The 19,026-nt window shown below is 48.2% G+C and overlaps 2 protein-coding genes across 5 annotated transcripts; both read right to left on the bottom strand.

Annotated features, from left to right (window-relative positions):
* Positions 1-6,328: 6,328 nt before the first annotated feature.
* Positions 6,329-10,582, bottom strand: c18h2orf42 (chromosome 18 C2orf42 homolog). 2 transcript variants are annotated; one of them, XM_062483865.1, is made up of 8 exons: positions 10,415-10,582; positions 8,943-10,132; positions 8,597-8,713; positions 8,010-8,114; positions 7,806-7,913; positions 7,561-7,661; positions 7,281-7,446; positions 6,329-6,872 (listed from the first exon to the last, which is right to left on the bottom strand). In XM_062483865.1, exons 2-8 carry the CDS (start codon positions 10,036-10,038, stop codon positions 6,607-6,609), a joined length of 1,959 nt encoding a protein of 652 aa, XP_062339849.1. In that variant the 5' UTR covers positions 10,039-10,132; positions 10,415-10,582; the 3' UTR covers positions 6,329-6,606. The 2 variants fall into 2 exon arrangements, with proteins under 2 accessions (XP_062339849.1, XP_062339850.1); XM_062483866.1 differs by having other exon boundaries at positions 6,701-6,872; positions 7,285-7,446; positions 8,943-10,582.
* A 126-nt stretch (positions 10,583-10,708) lies between these two features.
* tia1 (TIA1 cytotoxic granule-associated RNA binding protein) lies at positions 10,709-18,607 on the bottom strand. Of its 3 annotated transcripts, none has more exons than XM_062483868.1 (12): positions 18,354-18,603; positions 17,051-17,147; positions 16,798-16,896; positions 15,220-15,274; positions 14,819-14,906; positions 14,511-14,586; positions 14,031-14,139; positions 13,631-13,726; positions 13,380-13,464; positions 13,144-13,282; positions 12,894-13,045; positions 10,709-12,317 (listed from the first exon to the last, which is right to left on the bottom strand). In XM_062483868.1, the coding sequence occupies exons 1-12, from the start codon at positions 18,380-18,382 to the stop codon at positions 12,179-12,181; spliced, it is 1,164 nt and encodes a 387-aa protein (XP_062339852.1). In that variant the 5' UTR covers positions 18,383-18,603; the 3' UTR covers positions 10,709-12,178. The 3 variants fall into 3 exon arrangements, with proteins under 3 accessions (XP_062339852.1, XP_062339851.1, XP_062339853.1); XM_062483867.1 differs by having other exon boundaries at positions 13,631-13,729; positions 18,354-18,602; XM_062483869.1 differs by lacking the exons at positions 10,709-12,317; positions 12,894-13,045; positions 13,144-13,282 and having other exon boundaries at positions 13,376-13,464; positions 18,354-18,607.
* Positions 18,608-19,026: the final 419 nt, after the last annotated feature.

Genomic DNA, 19,026 nt, shown 5'->3' with positions numbered 1-19,026 from the left:
TGCCAGACATTCGGGTAGGGTTACAGGCCAATATAGTATTTAAGGACCCCCCTGGGGTGGCCATGGAGAGTGCCTGGCAGGAAGATGATAAAAATAGAAGCCGTGCTTTCGGAGAGAGCATGCACAAGGATAATAGATTTCTTGGGACTGCAATAGATCATACCAAACAACAAAGTCGACTGACTCCACCCTAATCCAGACCTCGGCCAGAACAGGGAAACAAACCGAGGGATATTGAGAAAGGTCTCAAAGTAGCAAGGAAGCGCATTTTTGTTGTTAATTTTCCTGTTTTTTTGGGTTGCGGCAGCCCGTGTTTGCAGGACTGTGGCTGCTGGCTCGGTGAACACCACATCTGCCAACACGACCTCATGTGTCTGACACCCAATTAAATTGGGTTGCCGAGGGGACAAGATTGTTTGACAATCCTCGCATTCATCCGAGCATCATTTGATTTGGCGAAGCTGTGCTCTGTGTGTTAAACACGCACACATACGCTGTTCATCCTTATCACTTTAAGTGGGATGGGTGTCAGTTGTATTAGATTAGGTAAGTCACGAGCGCAGCACTTTCACACAAACCATACGAACCAAGCTTCTTTATTTGTGTGTGCGAATATGGGCTTTGGTATGCATGCGTGCGTGTGTGTGTGTGCCCTCAGACACAGGCCAGGAACCACCCCACCAGGCAGAAATAGAAGAGAAACAGATCCCACAGCTGTGTCGTACATCTGCATGGAAACACAGACCGCCAGAGACGGAGAAAGAGAGAGAGACAGAGAGCTCGTCTTTACAATAAAGGAGAGGCACAAAGGAAGGACTGGGAATAAGCTTCAGAGACAGAGGAAGGAGAGGAGAGAGAGCAAAGAGGAGAGAAGAGGAGGGGAGGGAAGAGGAGAGGAGGGAAGAGGAGGGGAGGGAGAGGAGGGGAGGGAAGAGGAGGGGAGGGGAGAGGAGAGGAGGGGAGGAAAGAGGAGGGGAGGGAGAGGAGGGGAGGGAAGAGGAGGGGAGGGGAGAGGCGACAAGAGGAAAGAGGAGAGGAGAGAAGAGAAGAGGAGAGAGGAGAGGAGAAAAGAGGAGAGAGTAGAGGAGAAGAGAAGAGATGAGGAGAGGAAGGTTTGTTGAGATTCAGTCAGCCACACTGGGCCCATCATTACCATACATCAGGACAATAAATGAGGCTTTCAGCAAGCGGTAATAAGAATTTGATAAATCATGAGCCGAGAATTAACTAGACGTCAAAACAATGAGAGCACCTTGATGGATGTGGAGAGGGTGATGGCACAGATTACTCAGGGCAGAGGAGAGGAGCGAGGGAGAGAAGGAGAGAAGGAGGAGGGGAAAGAACAGGAGGAGGAGGAGAAGGGGGGTGAGCAGGTGGGGGAGGAGGGGGAACAGGTCCAGACAATGTCAAAATGGGGTCTAGGAAAGAGGGAAGGAGGGGTGTAAGGAATGGTAGGGGAGGGGTAAAGGAAAGCTTAGGGAGGAAGGGAAAAGAAATAGAGAGATGGTTGATTGAGGAGGTGATGGAGTGGAAAATGGGTAATTGAGCGGGGGTCAGGGGCAGAAACAGAGAGGACAGCCGGATAGAGAGAGAAAACAGGTGGGAAGGTAGAACAAGCAAGTGGGGGCGGGGGGGAGAGAGAGAATCAGAGTCCGGGCGAGGGGAAAGAGAGAGAGAAAACGAGAGAAACATTCCAGAGAAACACAAGGGGACTGGTGACAGGAGACTGACATTTGGTGACATCAGAAGCATCTGTCTTTTGTCAGGTTCGCAGCCTGTCGATTAAATGAGAGCCACGTGTGAACCATGAGGCAGAGCTGCAGTGATCTGAGCTGCAGTCATCTGAGCTGCAGTCATCTGAACTGCAGTCTTCCATTCTTGACTAAGACATGATGACCTGGAACACTTGTATTGGTTCACAAACACGTGTTTTTTGGTCCCTGGAAGGGAATAGTTGGTTGTTAGACAATGGATTCTGTTCACGCTGCTTTCTTCCCTTCCATTTCTCTCCTCCTTTTCCATCTCTCGCCATCTGTTTTACCCCTCCATCTCTCTCCTCCATCCTTCTTCCTCCTCCATCTCTCTCCTCCCCATCTCTCTCTCCCCTTCTCCCCGTCCCCGAGTGAGTGATGTGACAGTGGGATGTTTATTTAATGAGAGCAGTCTGGAGGGGGGTAATGAAATCTGCCGTAACACCATTAAGCAGCCGGCTTATCAGCTCTGAGGACACACACGTCAGGGCACCGCGGAGCACCAGTCCACACCACACTGTCCCTTTGTCCCCTGTTCCAGGGGTCAGTGGCCCCCACTACAACCTTTTACAAACCCAGGATCAGATTAGGCCCCACCTCGCCTGGAGGCAAGCATGGGGGTTGGGTTGGGGAGGGGGGGAGAGAACTGACAGGAGATCAGAGTAACTCTATCCTGTAACATCTCACTCGCCAAGCCTGATGTGGATGGCAGGTAGGAAGGGGGAGGGGGTGAAGACGGGTTCACAGGGTTAGTCAGGTGTCTGGCTGTCTGGCTGGCTGAATGACATCTGCAGAGCGTGTGTGTGGGCGTGGGTGTGGGCGTGGGTGTGGGCGTGGCAGACGGAGGTAGCTGTCGTTGTGCCCTGTGGAGAACTTTTTCTTGTTTTGAAATCAGGATAAGAAATGCTAAGACAGGTCTGTCTTTTTCCTTTTCGATCTTTTCTCCATCCCTCCCTCCATCCCTCCATCCCTCCATCTCTATCATCTCCACTTTACATTCCACTTTTCTTTCTCCCTCCCTCCCTCCCTCCCTCACATACTCCCTCTCTCCATCCATCCATCCAGCCTCCTTCACTCCAGAGTGCGTCCACATTGCTCCAGCTGTCATGGACCATGTGTTTTCTCTTTGATGTATAAACTGTTTTGCTGTGCCTGTGGCCTGCCCATGAATAGCCCGATATTCTGTAATGTAATGCTGAGTATTCCGTTAGAGTGGCGCTGCTGATGGCCACACAAAGCCATGTAAATGAGCTGCGAGAGGCCCCCATCACTCACCATGCCAGACGCTCTCTCCATTATTATTTATGACCATAATTGCCCCATGTTTCCTCGGGCGATGACTCGTCGCTGATGGATCTGGTGACGGCTCCACTTAGCCAAACCACTAGGGTAGGCTACTCTTTCGCTCCCTCTCTCTTTCGCTCTCTGTCTCTCTCCGTCTTTCTCCCTCTCCCATCTCTCTCCATCTCACTTTCTCTCTCTCGCTCTCTCTCTCTCTGTCTCTCTCTCTTCCTCTCACTGTCTCTCGCTGTCTCTCTCCATCTTTCCCTTTCTCTCTCTCTCCATCTCCATCTCTCCTGGAACACACGTGTAGTCTGCGTGAGGTCATCACGTGACCGAAACCGTACCGTCTCCTCCGGCTGCACGGCTGTCCTGGTCAACACGCGTGCCCTCTGCCGTAAGGACATACAGGATATGGAACGCTCTCGCTCCTAAAGCCAAAGACAATAACATTGTACAGCAGAATGTGAAGTTCCTCATGTTGTTGTTGTGTTGTGTGTTGGTGTATGTTGTGTGTGACTGTGTATAACGCCGTCAAACTATGTCCCATTTCCTGTAAGTACAAATCGAGTTATCCATCCATCTGGCTCGCAGATTTCCCTAACAGGGAGGGAACCAGAAAGCCGGCTATTAAATATATGAAGAAATCGAAGCACTCCATCTCCAGACAAATCTGGACATAGGTCACAATGAATACAACACAACATGCAATCTAAACCACGTGTCCACCTATTCACCAGTCACTGTTGATTGCTTGATTCATTCTGCTAAAAGTATATATGGGCTAGTCTGGACCAGTCTGTCCATCTCCACATGCTTGGTTTGTCAGCTTATTGATAAGCAGTAACAGGGAGGTGTGCTGCGGTTGGTCAGCTCTCTGATTGAAAGCTTTGAAGGTCATGGGCCAGGTTGTCTATTGACTTCTCTCCTGACCACTTGGACTTAATCCACTCACACCCTTGACTTGGAGCCAAGGAGACATCATGTCAGTCATCAAGAGGACTGGCTCTTATTTTGTAGGACAGTAAATTGTGACTGTCCAACAGGGGATCTTGCTTTCTCTCTCTCTCTCTCTCTCTCTCTCTCTCTCTCTCTCTCTCTCTCTCTCTCTCTCTCTCTCTCTCTCTCTCTCTCTCTCTCTCTCTCTCTCTCTCTCTGTCTCTCTCTCTCTCTCTCTCTCTCTCTCTCTCTCTCTCTCTCTCTCTCTCTCTCTCTCTCTCTCTCTCTCTCTCTCTCTCTCTCTCTCTCTCTGTCTCTCTCTGTCTCTCTCTCTCTCTGTCTCTCTCTGTATCTCTCTCTCTATGTCTCTCTCTCTCTGTCTCTCTCTCTCTCTGTCTCTCTCTGTATCTCTCTCTCTATGTCTCTCTCTCTCTGTCTCTCTCTCTCTCTCTCTCTCTCTCTGTCTCTCTCTGTCTTTGTCTCTCCTCCCTGGTTGGCAGGCATGATGCTGTGATGGTGGGGCTGCAGGTGGGGGAGTGTTCTGTGTCATGGTGTGTCATCGGTCGCCATGACAGTGTTGACACATCCTGTCAGTCCGCTACTTCCACTCTCCGTTGGCAGGTAGACTGCATGTTGGCAGGTCCATTTTCCTCTGGCCTCACACTGTGTGTGTGTGTGTGTGTGTGTGTGTGTGTGTGTGTGTGTGCGTCGGTATGTCGGTAGGCGCATATGAGTGTGTGTGTGTGTGTGTGTCAGCAAGGCAGGGTGCGTTTGAAGGTTTTTCCTTGTGTGTTTGACCCAGGACTTGCTGGACTAGCGTCAGGTTCAGCTTGTCACGCCTACCTCTTATTTTATAAGTCAGAAACGTCTCCGAAGACTGATGATGACTAGAACACCATGGGAATGACCTCATTCAAGTAGCCCTCTGTAATACAGATTCTTTAAGTAACGTTGTTACGACATGAGGTTATAATAAACTCTTGTAGGGAGCGAACAGATCGTTCTGACAAGTAAAGTATGGCATTCATATTCCCCAAATACGTGTGTGTGTGTGTTTGTGTTTTGTGTATGTGTTTTGTGTGTGTGTCGTAAGTGCAGTATGTAATTTGGAATGACATGGCTAAGAGAGGGCTGTCAGCTTCGTGTATGTCTGCAGTCTGGTGTTGACAGACACACAGAGACACACAGTCCTATGGGCAGCTGTCTCTTGGCAGCTTCATGCAATCGTCATGGGACACACACACACGCGCGCACTCACACACACACACGGCTCACAAGCTAAAATCATTTTCAACTTGAGAGGCTGTGACCCTGAGATTTGCATCGCATTCCTCTTCACTTATGTGGCCGTGACACTAAATGTTATATCAAAGACAGGTTTTTTATTTTTTTTCTTCCTCTGGAACTGGCAGTTTTAGCTGTCATCGGTTCCTCTTTCTCCACAGCTTGTTATTCATCTCCGTCCAACAGTCATGCTCGATTCGTGTCATTTGGTTTCTCTTTTACTCCCTCTCTCTCTCCCTCTCTCTCTCTCTCTCACACACACACACACACACACAAAAGCGCACACTCTCAATTCCCCCCGAATAACAACTTTTTTTCCTTCCGTCAACTTGCCGGCAGTTTGGATGAACGGATTCTGCACGAGTCTTCCTGGGCTCATTCTCCATTACTGTCTGTGAAAACACTCCCCATGGAAGGTAGCTTGGATACCAACCCAGCACTGTGGAAGGGTAGAAGGTTCTGGAAAGCCCTCCTGGAGGCTTCTGTTGTCCCGTGGAGCTGATAGAGGCGGGAAGCCGGGGGCAGCCCATGTTCTGACACCCTCCCACACCTCCCACACCCTCCCACACACACCAAATGTACTAACGCTCTTGTAAAGAGGGCCGTAGAGATAATTCCCCATGGTGCTCTGAGTGTTAAATTGCAATCTTTTTTTTTGTTGCATTTGGACATATTCTTCTGGGGCTGTGTGTGTCTGTAGTTCTCAGTGATAAGACATGAGAGGAAGTGTGTAATTACTGGAATGTCATGACTGCAGGGGATGGAACCGGAGCCAAGACGAGGAACGCAAATAGACCAGATTCCTGTTCTGCTCTCAGATTGAGATTTCTAGACAGAAAAACGGATGTGTTCCAGTTATAACAAGGCTTCGCTGACCTCATCCCAACCTGGTAGGATATCTGGAAAGTTATGTAGCCCACAACCGATCCACAACAGAGAGAAATGAATCCACTGTGTAAGCCTGAATCCCATTCTCCAAGGAAAAGAGCTTGTGTGAAACTGTTTGTTGTTGTCTCCCCCTGGTGGACAGAAGCTGCAAGTGACATTCGGAAAGAAAATGGATGTACAATGAATTTAAATTCCTTTATATATTGAACATTATTATCAGTTTGGACCGATATCTCTGCATATAACAAATGTATGATTCTAAAGGCTGTTATGAATGTGATATTACTGAACTGTTCTCTGTTACACACAAGCAAACATTTCTCAAAGGTCATTTGGTGCTTCATAACAATCCATGGTGCATATACTTAATGTATGTGTATACAGTACTGTTTTACTACTTAAAATACTTTAACATGTAAATATTTATCACCGAATTAGCTTTCACAAGCCAACATGATTTTCTTCAGACAATCACTTGAATGAAAGCAGGGGAGCGATTCGGTTGGAAGGTGGCAGATGTGGTCTTGTTGGCCCCACCCCCTCTGGCCCCGCCCCCTTTGGCCCCGCCCCCTCTGGCCGCCTCGTCGCAGACGTCCGGCTGGCCGCCGTTCTGGTGTCCGTACTGGAAGCTGATCCTGAGCTCTCCCACCCGCGAGCGAGGCAGGATGTCTGGGATCCACTCGATCACAAAGGGGGGGCTTTCCTTCTGCTCCGCTGAGGAGGAGACTCCTACAGGAGACATGAACAGATTTGGAACCTGACCCAGACCCAACCCAGGACCCAGCCCCAGGACCCAGCCCCAGGACCCAGCCCCAGGACCCAGCCCCAAGACCTAGCCCCAAGACCTAGCCCCAAGACCTAGCCCCAGCCCCAGGACCCAACCCCAAGACCTAGCCCCAGGACCTAGCCCCAGGACCCAGCCCCAAGACCTAGCCCCAGGACCCAGCCCCAGGACCCAGCCCCAGGACCTAGCCCCAAGACCTAGCCCCAAGACCTAGCCCCAGCCCCAGGACCCAACCCCAAGACCTAGCCCCAGGACCTAGCCCCAGGACCTAGCCCCAGGACCCAGCCCCAGGACCCAGCCCCAGGACCCAGCCCCAGGACCTAGCCCAAGGACCCAGCCCCAGCCTCACTCACCCACTCTGAGAAAGGTACGTAGCTCCAGCGGTCGTATGGGCTGGGGGTGGGGCCTCTCCGTCCTGCTGGGGCCCTCGGGAGGGTCGGGAGGCGGCTCAAGGCAGCGGAAGGGAGAATAAGACCCATCGATGTTCCTCACAAAACTCTGGGTGAGCTCCAGAGGCAGCTGTGGACGACAGAGGGACAGGAGAACGTCAGGGTGGGTCCGAGAGAGGAGGAAGAGGAGGAAGAGGAGGAAGAGGAGGCCGATGTCAGGAAGAGAGAGAGAGAGAAAGATCACCTCCGGAGTGTCGAAGATGCGTTTGACCTGCATGAGATTGGTGATGTGCCAGGTGTACTTGGAAAATGAGCCCACGGGCAGAGAGTCGTTCCTCACGATTGCTGAGAGAGAGAGAGAGAGAGAGAGAGAGAGAGAGAGAGAGAGAGAGAGAGAGAGAGAGAGAGAGAGAGAAAACAAGTGAGAGATGCGACATTTACTCATGACATTGAGTCCACTGGAGTGTGCCGGATGCGCTCTGTCCCCACCTGAGGTTGCGTTGGGCAGCCGTCTCTTCTTGGAACCCAGAGAGAGGCGATGCTGCAGGGAGTTGAAGAACGCCTGGGGGATGTGAAACACCAGGGGCTCTGGCTTTCCTGCGGAGAAAAAACATCACCAGCACATCTTCACTATCATCATCACCATCATCATAGTCCTCATCATCACTTCTGGGAACTTGAGAAAAGGGTTACCATCAAACTGATAGTGCATGGTCTGGTGGATCTTCTCGGTCACACTGGCTAGCCACTGCTGGAAGCCCTGGGTCACCTGCCGTTCGTCTACTGGCTGGCTGCTCCCTGAAGGACACATCGCACACACATTACACACACACACACACATCACACACACACATCACATCACACACAATAGGATTCTGAATGGAAAGTTTACTTTTAAAAAGTTGCCAAATGGTTCCATTGACAAGACCAAAGTGATCTGTGTGTTTTGTCGTTGTGAACTGAGCTATCATCGCAGCACGTCCAGTCTGATATACCACTTGATGGCCAAGCACACAGCTGATGCGAATTCTCCGCCCCCTCGTCAAAGCCAGGCGATTGCAATGTTGTTTTCAATTTAAAAAAAACATTTGCACTAAGCAATCCGATCCACTTTTCCATGTTGATAAGAGCATTAAAATGAGAAAAAAATAATTGGACAAAACGAAATCAAGGGACATTTAGAATAGATAAAAATTTGCGATTAATCGCGAGTTAACTATGCCATTAATGTGATTAATCGCTATTAAATATTTGAATTGTTTGACAGCACTACTATTTACCTGTGATTGGCTCCTCCAGACGGGGTCTCTTTGTTTTATGAGCTGTGATTGGCTCCAGCTGCAGAAGTGGCTTGTCAGAGGAGCACAGGACAGCACCGCCAGATCCCGACTTCACACCTGATTCCATCAATCCGGCAATAAGTAGAACAATGCCAACAGCAGAAAGTGCTTTTTCTTGCCAACAGCAGACAGTAATTTTGTTAGTTAATCCAAGCTATTTCTGAACCTAGTAGCCTATATCAATTTTTATTCAAAATGACAGACAGCAATCGAGCTCTTAACTGCAGTAACATTGCAAAGCTGTAAACTACAGTAACGTTTCAAATGAAAACAAACTCTGCCATACCGTTGGAGCTGTAATCGAGGAAAGCTGCAAACTCGGAGGCCAGTTTGTCATCGCTGGTAAAGGCACACACACAGGCATAGAAGTGGAAGCAGTGTTCTGGCGCGGTGGCGCCGGAACCGCAACGGGAGGGGTGCCCCTCCTCACTCCTCGACCCCCCTCTGGGGCCCCCCTGACAGGCACAGTGGAACATAACCTGCTGCTGGCCCGGTCGCTCCTTCCTCTGGGCCTTCGGGGGCCCCGTGACCCCCGCAGGCCCCACAGTCAGGTGCAGCAGCCCCAGAGGGTGGCTGGGGCCTGAGTGGCACTTCACCACCATGGTGTCCCTGGACACTCGCTGGACCAGGGGTCCCGGAGACTCTGTGGCCAGCTTCCACAGCTCTTCCTGGGTGTCAGCCGAGACAGGCAGCCCCTCTAGGACGGAGCTCTTCAGGGGCAGTGGGGTGGCCCGGTTCTGGCACTCGATGGCCTGCTTGATGTGGGCACAAGGGCTGTCTGACGACGAGCTCTGTTTAGAGATGTTGGGGAGAATGTGCTGGCTCTGATTGGTCCTTTGACCTTGACGACAGGTGGGCAGGAAACAGCGGCCTAGATTGACCCGCGTCAGCAGGGTCGCCCCGTCTCCCGTGGCGATGGCGGTATCCGTGGGAACCAGCTCCACAAAGCCTCGCTGGGTAGTGCCACTGCCCCTGCCTCTTTGGCAGACGGAGAACACCTGGACTCGTATACCTGAGTCAATCGCTTCTCCTCCCTCCTCTTCTCCTTCCTCCTCCCCTCCACCACCACCATCAATCACCACCCTAACCACCTCTATCACAGCCCTCTTGGAGCTCCTGCCCCTCGCAACACACCCCCCGTCCTTGAAGACGATTCCGCAGGCCTTGTTCTTACAACTAAGACCGCGGGTGCCATTGTAAATGCCACACTGGGGGCATTTGCGGATGCCCCGGAGAGTGGCCTTGCCCAAGTTTGAGAGGAAGGCAGGGGTGGTGGGTGTATTCTTCCGGCTTTCTCGCTGCCTGGCTGCCAAGTTCGGAGGAGTCTGTACGGTTGGAGACGCTGTGCTGGGTGGGGAGGTCACGGATAACCCAGAGTCCATTTCTTTGTCTGACCCTCGCCGCCCAAAGGATGCAGCTGGGTTAATACGAATCCGGCAATAAGTAGAACAATGCCAACAGCAGAAAGTGCTTTTTCTTGCCAACAGCAGACAGTAATTTTGTTAGTTAATCCAAGCTATTTCTGAACCTAGTAGCCTATATCAATTTTTATTCAAAAGTTAGCTTTGAGTTTTCCCATGTTAAAGACATTGTAAAGCTTATAAGACACCTGTTATTCCAGTAAACGGACAGTTGGTTCACTATAGCTCTAGCTTGAGAAACATTCTCATTGCAACAGTAATATTTTCATATTTTATTTACATCGCAATCCACATAGCTTGGCTCATGGAGGCTACGATTGGTTTGTCATAATCATACCTGTGTTTCTAAATCATATGAGCCTTCTCTGTATGGTCGAAATCAATTTTTATTCACCAAACCTCCTTTTTCTTTCGGCCGTCGCCATTCCTTCTTACATCCTTGTCTCCGCATTGCGCCTGTAACGAGGCTTGAGATTGGCTAGCGAAATGATCACATGAGGAAAAGGATCGGCCTCTTCAAAGAAGTGAATCATGGGAACTGAAGTCCAGATGCATCATCAGTCCATCTTTATACAAAAAACAGTCAATATTACACGGCTTGAGAAATACCAATGTTGCGAACAAACAGGAGCAGTTTCCAAAGCAGTTAGCATCAGCATTTTAATGGGACAAAGCAAGAACACGTTATAGTAGCATCAACATAATATCCCCCCTCCCAAAAACACCTTCTCAAAACATCAGGTCTGAAAATATCCTTAGGCACTGCCTACTCTTTATGATAATTGGTTGATTAAAATGAAATTAACTCAAAATAAGGCAACACAATGGGTCTCAACCAACTCCTTGGGGGCCACAGTGCAAAATTCTGATTCATTCAGGTTTTTTTGTCTGATACTATTTACTACTTCATTAAAAAAAAAACACAAAGTTTATATTTAAGTTTTATACACAGAATAACTTTAATTCTACATTACTTTTCAGTCTAGATCACTTTGCACTGCATAGCAATGCTGTTGGTACCCCCCCCCCTCCCCATCCCCTGGAAGAATCAAATGTTGCACTGTCCCTACATAACCATGGACCAGCATTAAACAGTGATGCTAAAGCCAAAGTCTACTTTGAATGATCCCTGTTCCCTAACCCTCCCATCAAAAAAGCAAGCAAGCTTTCATAATTACGATTTTTTTCCTCTTTATACAGCGTCAGAACAATTGAACAGACTTGGTTTGGTTATTTACATACAAAACAGTTTACATAAGCCCTCCAAAAGAAATTTCCAAAGAAAAAAGTGGAATGCAAAACAATTCAAAATACCTAGATTTTGTGTAACATCAAATTTTGTGAAAAGGTAACCATGAGTAATAGTATTGTGCAATATTTGTCTGCCTTTAAAAGAAAAAAAAACAGTGGCAGTAATCCCTGCAATTGGTTTAGTTGAGATATTGAAAATCTAATTTAAAAAAATACAACAGTTGACATCCATTTTATTCATTTTTTTTATAAACAAATAAAAAAACAAAAAAGGTTCTTACATTTCACATGATTCCATGGTGTCATTGCTTAAACATTTATTTAAAATGACAGTCCCAAAACAAAAACAAAAGGCAAAGCTCGTTTCTTACGATATCAGCAGTTTGAAATCGCTCTTAACAAACCAACAAAAAAAGCTAATCCAAACGAAGTTGCTGTTTTTTTTGTTGTTTTTTAAATCATGTGTTTTATTCATTTATAGTATTTTTAATTAAAAATGGCATAGTCCTTTCTGATTCATGAGTCAGTCAATCTGACACCAGGCCAAAGACCTAAAGGTTGTGTTCGTGTGTATGCGTGTGTGTGTATACATATATACGTGTGTATCTTATCCCAGGGCAGAGTAAACTCTCCCACCAAGCAACCATGTCTCCTCCATAAACTCAAATCAGGTTTTGAAGGGGGGGTGGGGGGGGGCTGGGAGAGGTCAATCCCACCCACCTTCCCTGCCAGAGTTCTTAAATTGTGTTGTAAAATAGAAAGCACCCCCCCACCCTCCCTCCCCCCCCCCAGCGTAGGATCCTTGTTGCCATGGTGAAGGTCAGGAGAGTGTGGCGTCCCCGCTCGCGGATCAGTGGGTGTGGTACCCGGCCGTGCCCATGCCAGACTGGTTGGCCATCACCGTCCCGTTGACTCCCTGGCCGGCCTCCACCACTCCTCCGTTGCTGACGGCGCCCACGCCCGTCCAGCCTGCCCCGGTTTGTAGATGACTGCCGACAGCACACAACAAAGTTAGAGGACTGGTGGGGGTGAGGGTGAGGTGTGTGTGTGTGGGGGGGGGGGGGGATTAGCCAGAGTGAAGGGGAAAATGGTGAATAAAGAGACAGCAGAGTCAAGGTCAAAGGAAGGGAGGGTGAGGATGATGATGGGGGAGGAAATCTCAGGAAGCTGCCAAGATTAAGGTCAATGAGAGGACAAACAGCACAGAAAACGAACGGGGGGGGGGTCGTAAATGTCAGACGACATTGAGGGACATTGAAGGAAGTGGAAAAAGGGGGATGGATTAACACAGGAAGAGGAGGAATGGATTGAGTTGTAGTGAGCTGCTACAACACAAAGGCGTAACCCAGTCTGCTGACACAACTGAGTACACTAAGACATCTACACTGAAATGGACATATCAACAGATTAAATTGATTACGCACAACATCACACAGGGGGGATTCGAACCTGATACCTCTTGATATTCAATCAGGCAAATTATCTCTGCTATTGAGCTATCCCATCCCGTAACCATAGAATTAAACGGGCGAAGGAGATCTGGGGAGATCCAGTGAGGTACTGACCTGAAGCCCTGCTGGTTCCAGGCCTGCCCGTAGACACCATAGGTGGGCACCTGCCATCCGTTCGGTACGTACTGGCCGATCTGCTGGGCGTTGCCGTACCACTGGCCCCACTGGCCGTACGGCTGAGCGGCGAAGCCCACTTTGTTCTGTTGCTTAAGGGGACCAAAAACCACACCCCGTTAGCGATCGGCTAGTTAGCGAGATCAGAGGGGTAACGCTGGGTCGGCGGGGGGGGTTGAGAGGCACATACCTGGGGAACCTGCACCTGCTGCAAGGGGCTGACCATGTCAGTGGTCTCCTTGCCCCAGTAACACTTGACCACGTGGCCCTCGATGGACGTGCCGTTGACGGACACGATGGCGTGGGCCGCTCCCTCGTGGGAATTGAACCTGCGCGGGGAGAGGAGGGTCGTGTTTAGCTCGGAGGCGGTGGGGGGTTTTGTTGCTCACCCACACAGATGTGCGTCGGGGTCCCCCGAGGGCTCACCTCACAAACGAGTAGCCTTTGTCCGGGAAAACTCGGATCTCCATGATTTGGCCGAAGGGGGTGAAGGTCTGTCTCATCAGTTGCTCTAGGAGACGACAAGAACATCACGTTGTGAGTATTTTCAGAGGCGGCGGTTACCCGAAGAGGAAACTACCAGCTTGGAGGGCGAATACGTGAAGAACGTAAACCATGAACACCTTGCAACAGTGTTTGGATTCACTTCACGGGGGGTATTGAGGCTGCTGTCTGACCTGTGAGTCCTGTTGTGACTCCTCCACAATAGACAGTGCAGTTGCTAGGGCTGGACTGGTTTACCACCTCCTCGAACGACAGATGCTTGGTATTGGCTGCTTCACAGTTAAAAAAAACACACACACACACACGCACACAAAAACAGTTGAGAAACATTTGAAGCCACTCACACTATGAAATTGGTATCAATAGTCCAATCCGGCAAAGGCCAACCATTAACAGAATTGATTTTTCGATACTTTTCCTCAAATTAATCATGTCTTTTTCCAAGTATGGATGCTTTCATTAGTCAAGTTCCAGTCTACATTCCATAAATGCTTTTTCTTCTTCTTCTTCTTTTAATCTAAAGATGCACAGATCAGGCCGTTTCAAACACGGACTCGAGGTCCTCCAACTCACTCTCGTAGGTGGCTTTGGGCGCAGGGGGCTTCCTGGTCGCCCAGTTCGTCCTGATCTGTCTTCCTCCTAACCACTGGCCTCCCATCTGTTGGATGGCGTTCTCTGCATCCTGGACAGACAGCACCAAAACACAAACACTCTGCACTTAGCAAAGCCCGCCGCACATCACTCGCACGTCTCCCGTCGCCACAAAGTTCATGTTGTGTACAAATATTTATAGATTTGAAAGAGACACACACACACAAAAAAAAAAAAAAGAGCAGCGAAACTAAGACGTGGATTTGGGGTTTTGGATCCCGTTTCTCCTTTGCTACATCGAAACTTAAGTCCATCACCACAAGAGACTTTGTAAGAAATGTAATATGCAGCGTGGACATTTCTAGACTACCAGGAAGACTTTGAGGGAGAATACTTTCTTCTTCAGGGATACGTGCAAGCGATTTCTTCCAGCACAGCAGCTGGCTTAGAGGGTACACTTACCCATTTGTTGAAGAAGGAGACAAAGCCATAGCCTTTGGACTTTCCGGTGGCCATGTCTTTTACTACGCGGGCATCGCTGTTAAGACAAGACAGATGACACACTGTTAGCCGTGGACAGACAAAACAACAGAGGCCTCTGGCTACAGGCCAGAACCTCCATCTTGTAAACAAAGAGGCCAAGACCTTATTGATTTATCCCCGATGTGTGTAAAAAGAACGATTACGGCATGTTTTTTCGGTTGAAATATGACACTTCAGAGAGTGCTGAAGGAACACGCAGAGGAGCGGCGACCGTAGAGAGCACTTACGATATCCTGCCGAAGGGAGCGAAGGCAGCCTTGATGTCGTCGGTCGTAATTTCAGGACTGAGGTCGCCGACAAAGACGTGGAAATGATCTAGCGAGGGAGAGAGTGGGATTTTGACTTTGCGAGCCGAGCTCTCGTCAAGCGCTGCGAACACATGTTTTTATCTTTAGGGAGTTAGGTGGCTGAGCGGAGAGGGAATCGGGCTAGTAATCTGAAGGTTGCCAGTTCGATTCCCGGCCGTGTCAAATGACGGTGTGTCCTTGGGCAAGGCACTTCACCCTACTTGCCTCAGGGGGGGAATGTCCCTGTACTTACTGTAAGTCGCTCTGGATAAGAGCGTCTGCTAAATGACTAAATGTATCTAGATCTTGTCTAGGTGACAGAAAACACGAGGGATACTCACTGCTTGTGTCCTTCTTCTGGCTGCTTGGGGTTGTTGCCCAATTGACCTTGACCTCCTGCCAGAGAGAGAGAAGAGAAATAGAGAGGGGGGGGAGAGGAGATGGGGAGAGAGAGAGAGAGAGAGAGAGAGAGAGAGAGAGAGAGAGAGAGAGAGAGAGAGAGAGAGAGAGAGAGAGAGAGAGAGAGAGAGAGAGAGAAGATGAAGTGAAAGGTACGCCAGGAGCTGGACAGCACACGAATGTCAGCTTGCCGATTAGAGGTCTTGTCACACACCAGTGAAGAAGAGAATAGAGGGAATTCCTGTTCACACTCATAACTAAGCACAATTCAGTCTCCGGCTAGTCAAACTTTGGAGCAAAACTCTAGGATGTAAAAAGGTCCAAGTAACAAGGGACTTACAAACAAGTGAATTTTACGAACTTGTAATACTCCTCAAATGGTCCTTCATTACCTGTTGAGGATAAAATATTTTCAACTGAATGTGTCTTTATTGAAAATCTCTCTTATTTGGATTCTTTATGCAAAGGAATTTGCAAAAGAACACAAGACAGGTATAAGGAAGGGGTAAAAGAGCATTATTTGGAACAGGGGAAAGGATGCCACTTCTAAACACACACAACAGTGCCAAATCTACAGATATGCCATAGGTACCTATATGCCTGTTCCTTCTGTTCTGAAAATGACGTTCTGCCTATGGAAACACGTGACAAGCTATCACTTTGTAAGGTAAGAGGAAAAATAGAATACCACTCATCAATGTGGCTGTGAGGTTGATTTCATAACTCATCCAATATATATATTGTACTGGTGAGAGTTCGCATGTATGATCACGCAAGAAGGGAAACCATTTGTAAAGTTTACAGAGGAATGGAGTTGAAATGAATTTTTAAAATGAATGTACTAAACAATGCAATCAACTATAAACCGAAAGGATCTACTATCAGTGACTAAATATAAAAAAAAGTCTCCTCTGACGTGAAATCATGGCTTGTCATTAGAGTTCAAATGACAGATTTCTGCAAAAATATCCAGCCAACCTATTAGAAGAAACCGATAGTGCACCCCAGACAACACCTAGGGAAACTCCATCATACTTACTTGATTTACGAGACAAGACTGTGTACAATATGCTGATTCAACCTTCATTCGGATTGAACGCATGTCCAAAAACAACCAATTGCCTCAACCGTTTCGAACACCCGGCTCAAAAACAGTCTACTACTGTGCTGTGGCACTGAATGGGCGCTAAACATCTGCCGCAGTCCGTACTCCCATCCAAACTGTTCAGTGTCTTGTGGTGAGTCAGGTGGCTGAGCGGTTAGGGAATCGGGCTAGTAATTCAGTTCGATTCCCGGCCAAATGACGTTGTGTCCTTGGACAAGGCACTTCACCCTACTTGCCTCGGGGGAATGTCCCTGTACTTACTATAAGTCGCTCTGGATAAGAACGTCTGCTAAATGACTAAAAAAAAAAAAGGTCACAAGAAGTCGCCTCTTCTTTTAATTAGATTCTTACTGCCCCACCGCCCGCCCACCAACCCCAGCCCCGGCCAACTCACCCAGTAGATACGATAGCTTACCTTACCCATTATTTTACGACCGTTCATTGCTGCGAGTGAGGCGGCAGCGTGTCTATGCTCGTAGAACTCCACAAAGCAGTATGGGTCATTACCTGCCGTCTGGAAGGGAAAAGACACAACAGACTTCACCACGGTGGACAGAGCAAACAGGGAATGTCGGTGTGCTTTCCCACCCCGCTCACCCCCCACACACACACACAAAAAAAAAGGTTAAAACGGTTCTATTCACAGGTTGAAAGGCTGGTGAACTCACGTCTACTATCATTTTACAGCTCTTGCAGGGTCCGATCTGGCCGAACAGCTGCATGATTAGGGCTTCCGTAACATCCCGGGACAGGTTCCCCACATACCTGCGCGCGCACACACACACACACACACACAAACAGATTAGAGATGGTTGGCAGGATGTGACAGTCAGTAAATTACAGTAACTTCAGGAACTACTAAAAAAAGGACTAGCCCAGTGGAGGCGATCAGGTGCTCATCACGTAACTCATCTCATCATCAAACTCGAATAACCTGATTGCCCGCATCGACATGGCACGTCAGTGCACCTCATGGAGTTATAGCTGTTATAAATTTAGCAGGAGATCCATAATCTCACATGCTAGTCAACAATGTCTTTGACATCTAGCTGCATGCACCTTTTCGCATAGGGCAGACCAGATGTGGCCTTGAAACCACGTTTATGTAGCCTAGTCTAGGTTAATGCATGATAACTAGTCAGATGCATTGATATACGGCCGAACTGACACATAGAAACGCGGATTCGTAGACAGCTGAGAAATTAAAGCTACTTCGAGCGAGGAGAACATTGCAGGCGAACCTGCGCGCTGTTACTCTGACGGAGGCAAAACGCTGGCTAGCAGTTTAGCAATAATAGCAACATTCTTCCTATAATTGTATATGAAACATGCTCGTTCAGAGGGCACCCTCTATAAATAAACTGTGTGGTCAAAATTCTAAACAACAAAATCTAAAACTACCTTTCTTGATAATTCTGGAAGTGGTGGAAATTAGCTACAGCAAACACTAGTCTTTGTCTCAATCAAGAACGGACACGTCTGACATGTTTCATGCTGCCGCTGTATAGCATGCTAGCTAGCTAGCCAACAATCTAGCGAGCTAGCTCAATGTTGACAAGTGACACGAGGGAGTTGGCTAGCCGCTACAGTAATACATATGTGTAAACATGCATTCCTTAACCAACGTTTAAAGGCCAAGAAACACACACCAGTACCAACACTATGCAACACCGTAAGAGTTCCTTTGACTGCAACAGTGGATAACGTTGCGTGGCCATTCCAACACACAGGCTAACGAGAGGTTTCGTATGTTAGCTGACATTTGCTTCATTACTGTAACCTGTTAAGCACTCAATCTAATCTTAGTTACGTTCTGTCAACAAATCACACACAGGGAGACCTTGAAGATCTACACAAACGGCAACACAATCGCCCTCCGAGATAGAATAAAACGAAATAGCCAGTAGAGCTCGCTAAGCCTGGTTGGCAATTAGCTAGCTAGCTGCTAACATTACTGCTGTTCATACATACAGGGTCTTGGGTTGTTCGTCGTCCATCATATTTTCCGACCAAACGAGAGACCGAACCCTGAGATAAAAATCTACGAGTATCGTATTCTGTGATGGCCTTGGATTCTCACTCTGGTCCCCTGCGTTTCTTATATTATTTTAACACTATCCAACGTTATTTTATTGCGCAGTATTTTGCTCCGCCACCCAAGCTTACTCCGATTGTGAACAATGGAAAGGCGACATAAGATGGCGGAGAAACCGGAGCGGATACTCGGCTTCGCATGCGCAGTATAGGAACGGTGAGGTCTATTCGTTTTGTCTAATCAGTGCCGGCCCAAAAAGGCACTATCGATTTCATAACTAACTCATAACTCAATTTCGAAAACTTTTCAGACGTTTTAGATTATAAAAATGTGATCACGAAGATGGTTAGCTAGGTAAAATATTACGTCACGAATCAGGATTAAGTGACGAATTAGTAGTCATTTAAACCCACCTGTACATTATCACTTTTTTATTTGTTTTAGGCCGCATGAGCCCATTTGATGGAACCCTGGCATCTCAGATTCGTTTGATTCCCAGGCGACATTGATAGTGTAGAAATACTTTCTTTACAACAGCCGCAAAAGAATGGAACCTTTCAGAGCAGGCTGACCAAAACGATTGCATGCATCTACTCATTTAAATTACAT

Source organism: Osmerus eperlanus, chromosome 18 (assembly GCF_963692335.1).
Source record: "Osmerus eperlanus chromosome 18, fOsmEpe2.1, whole genome shotgun sequence".
NCBI classification, from domain to species: domain Eukaryota; kingdom Metazoa; phylum Chordata; class Actinopteri; order Osmeriformes; family Osmeridae; genus Osmerus; species Osmerus eperlanus.
Note: the sequence above shows the minus strand (reverse complement) of the source record. Positions and strands in the feature narration are given on the sequence as shown.

Excerpts from the sequence above, each read along its gene's own strand:
- c18h2orf42 (XM_062483865.1), bottom strand. The coding sequence starts at position 10,038 with ATGGACTCTGGGTTATCCGTGACCTCCCCACCCAGCACAGCGTCTCCA. Across the intron at positions 8,115-8,596 it reads TCTGGAGGAGCCAATCACAG|GGAGCAGCCAGCCAGTAGAC; the intron begins GTAAATAGTAGT and ends TGTGTCCTTCAG. Across the intron at positions 6,873-7,280 it reads ACGTACCTTTCTCAGAGTGG|GAGTCTCCTCCTCAGCGGAG; the intron begins GTGAGTGAGGCT and ends TGTCTCCTGTAG.
- tia1 (XM_062483867.1), bottom strand. The coding sequence starts at position 18,382 with ATGATGGACGACGAACAACCCAAGACCCT. Across the intron at positions 13,046-13,143 it reads AGCAGGTGCAGGTTCCCCAG|CAACAGAACAAAGTGGGCTT; the intron begins GTATGTGCCTCT and ends GGTCCCCTTAAG. Across the intron at positions 12,318-12,893 it reads TGGAACCAGCAGGGCTTCAG|TCATCTACAAACCGGGGCAG; the intron begins GTCAGTACCTCA and ends TGCTGTCGGCAG.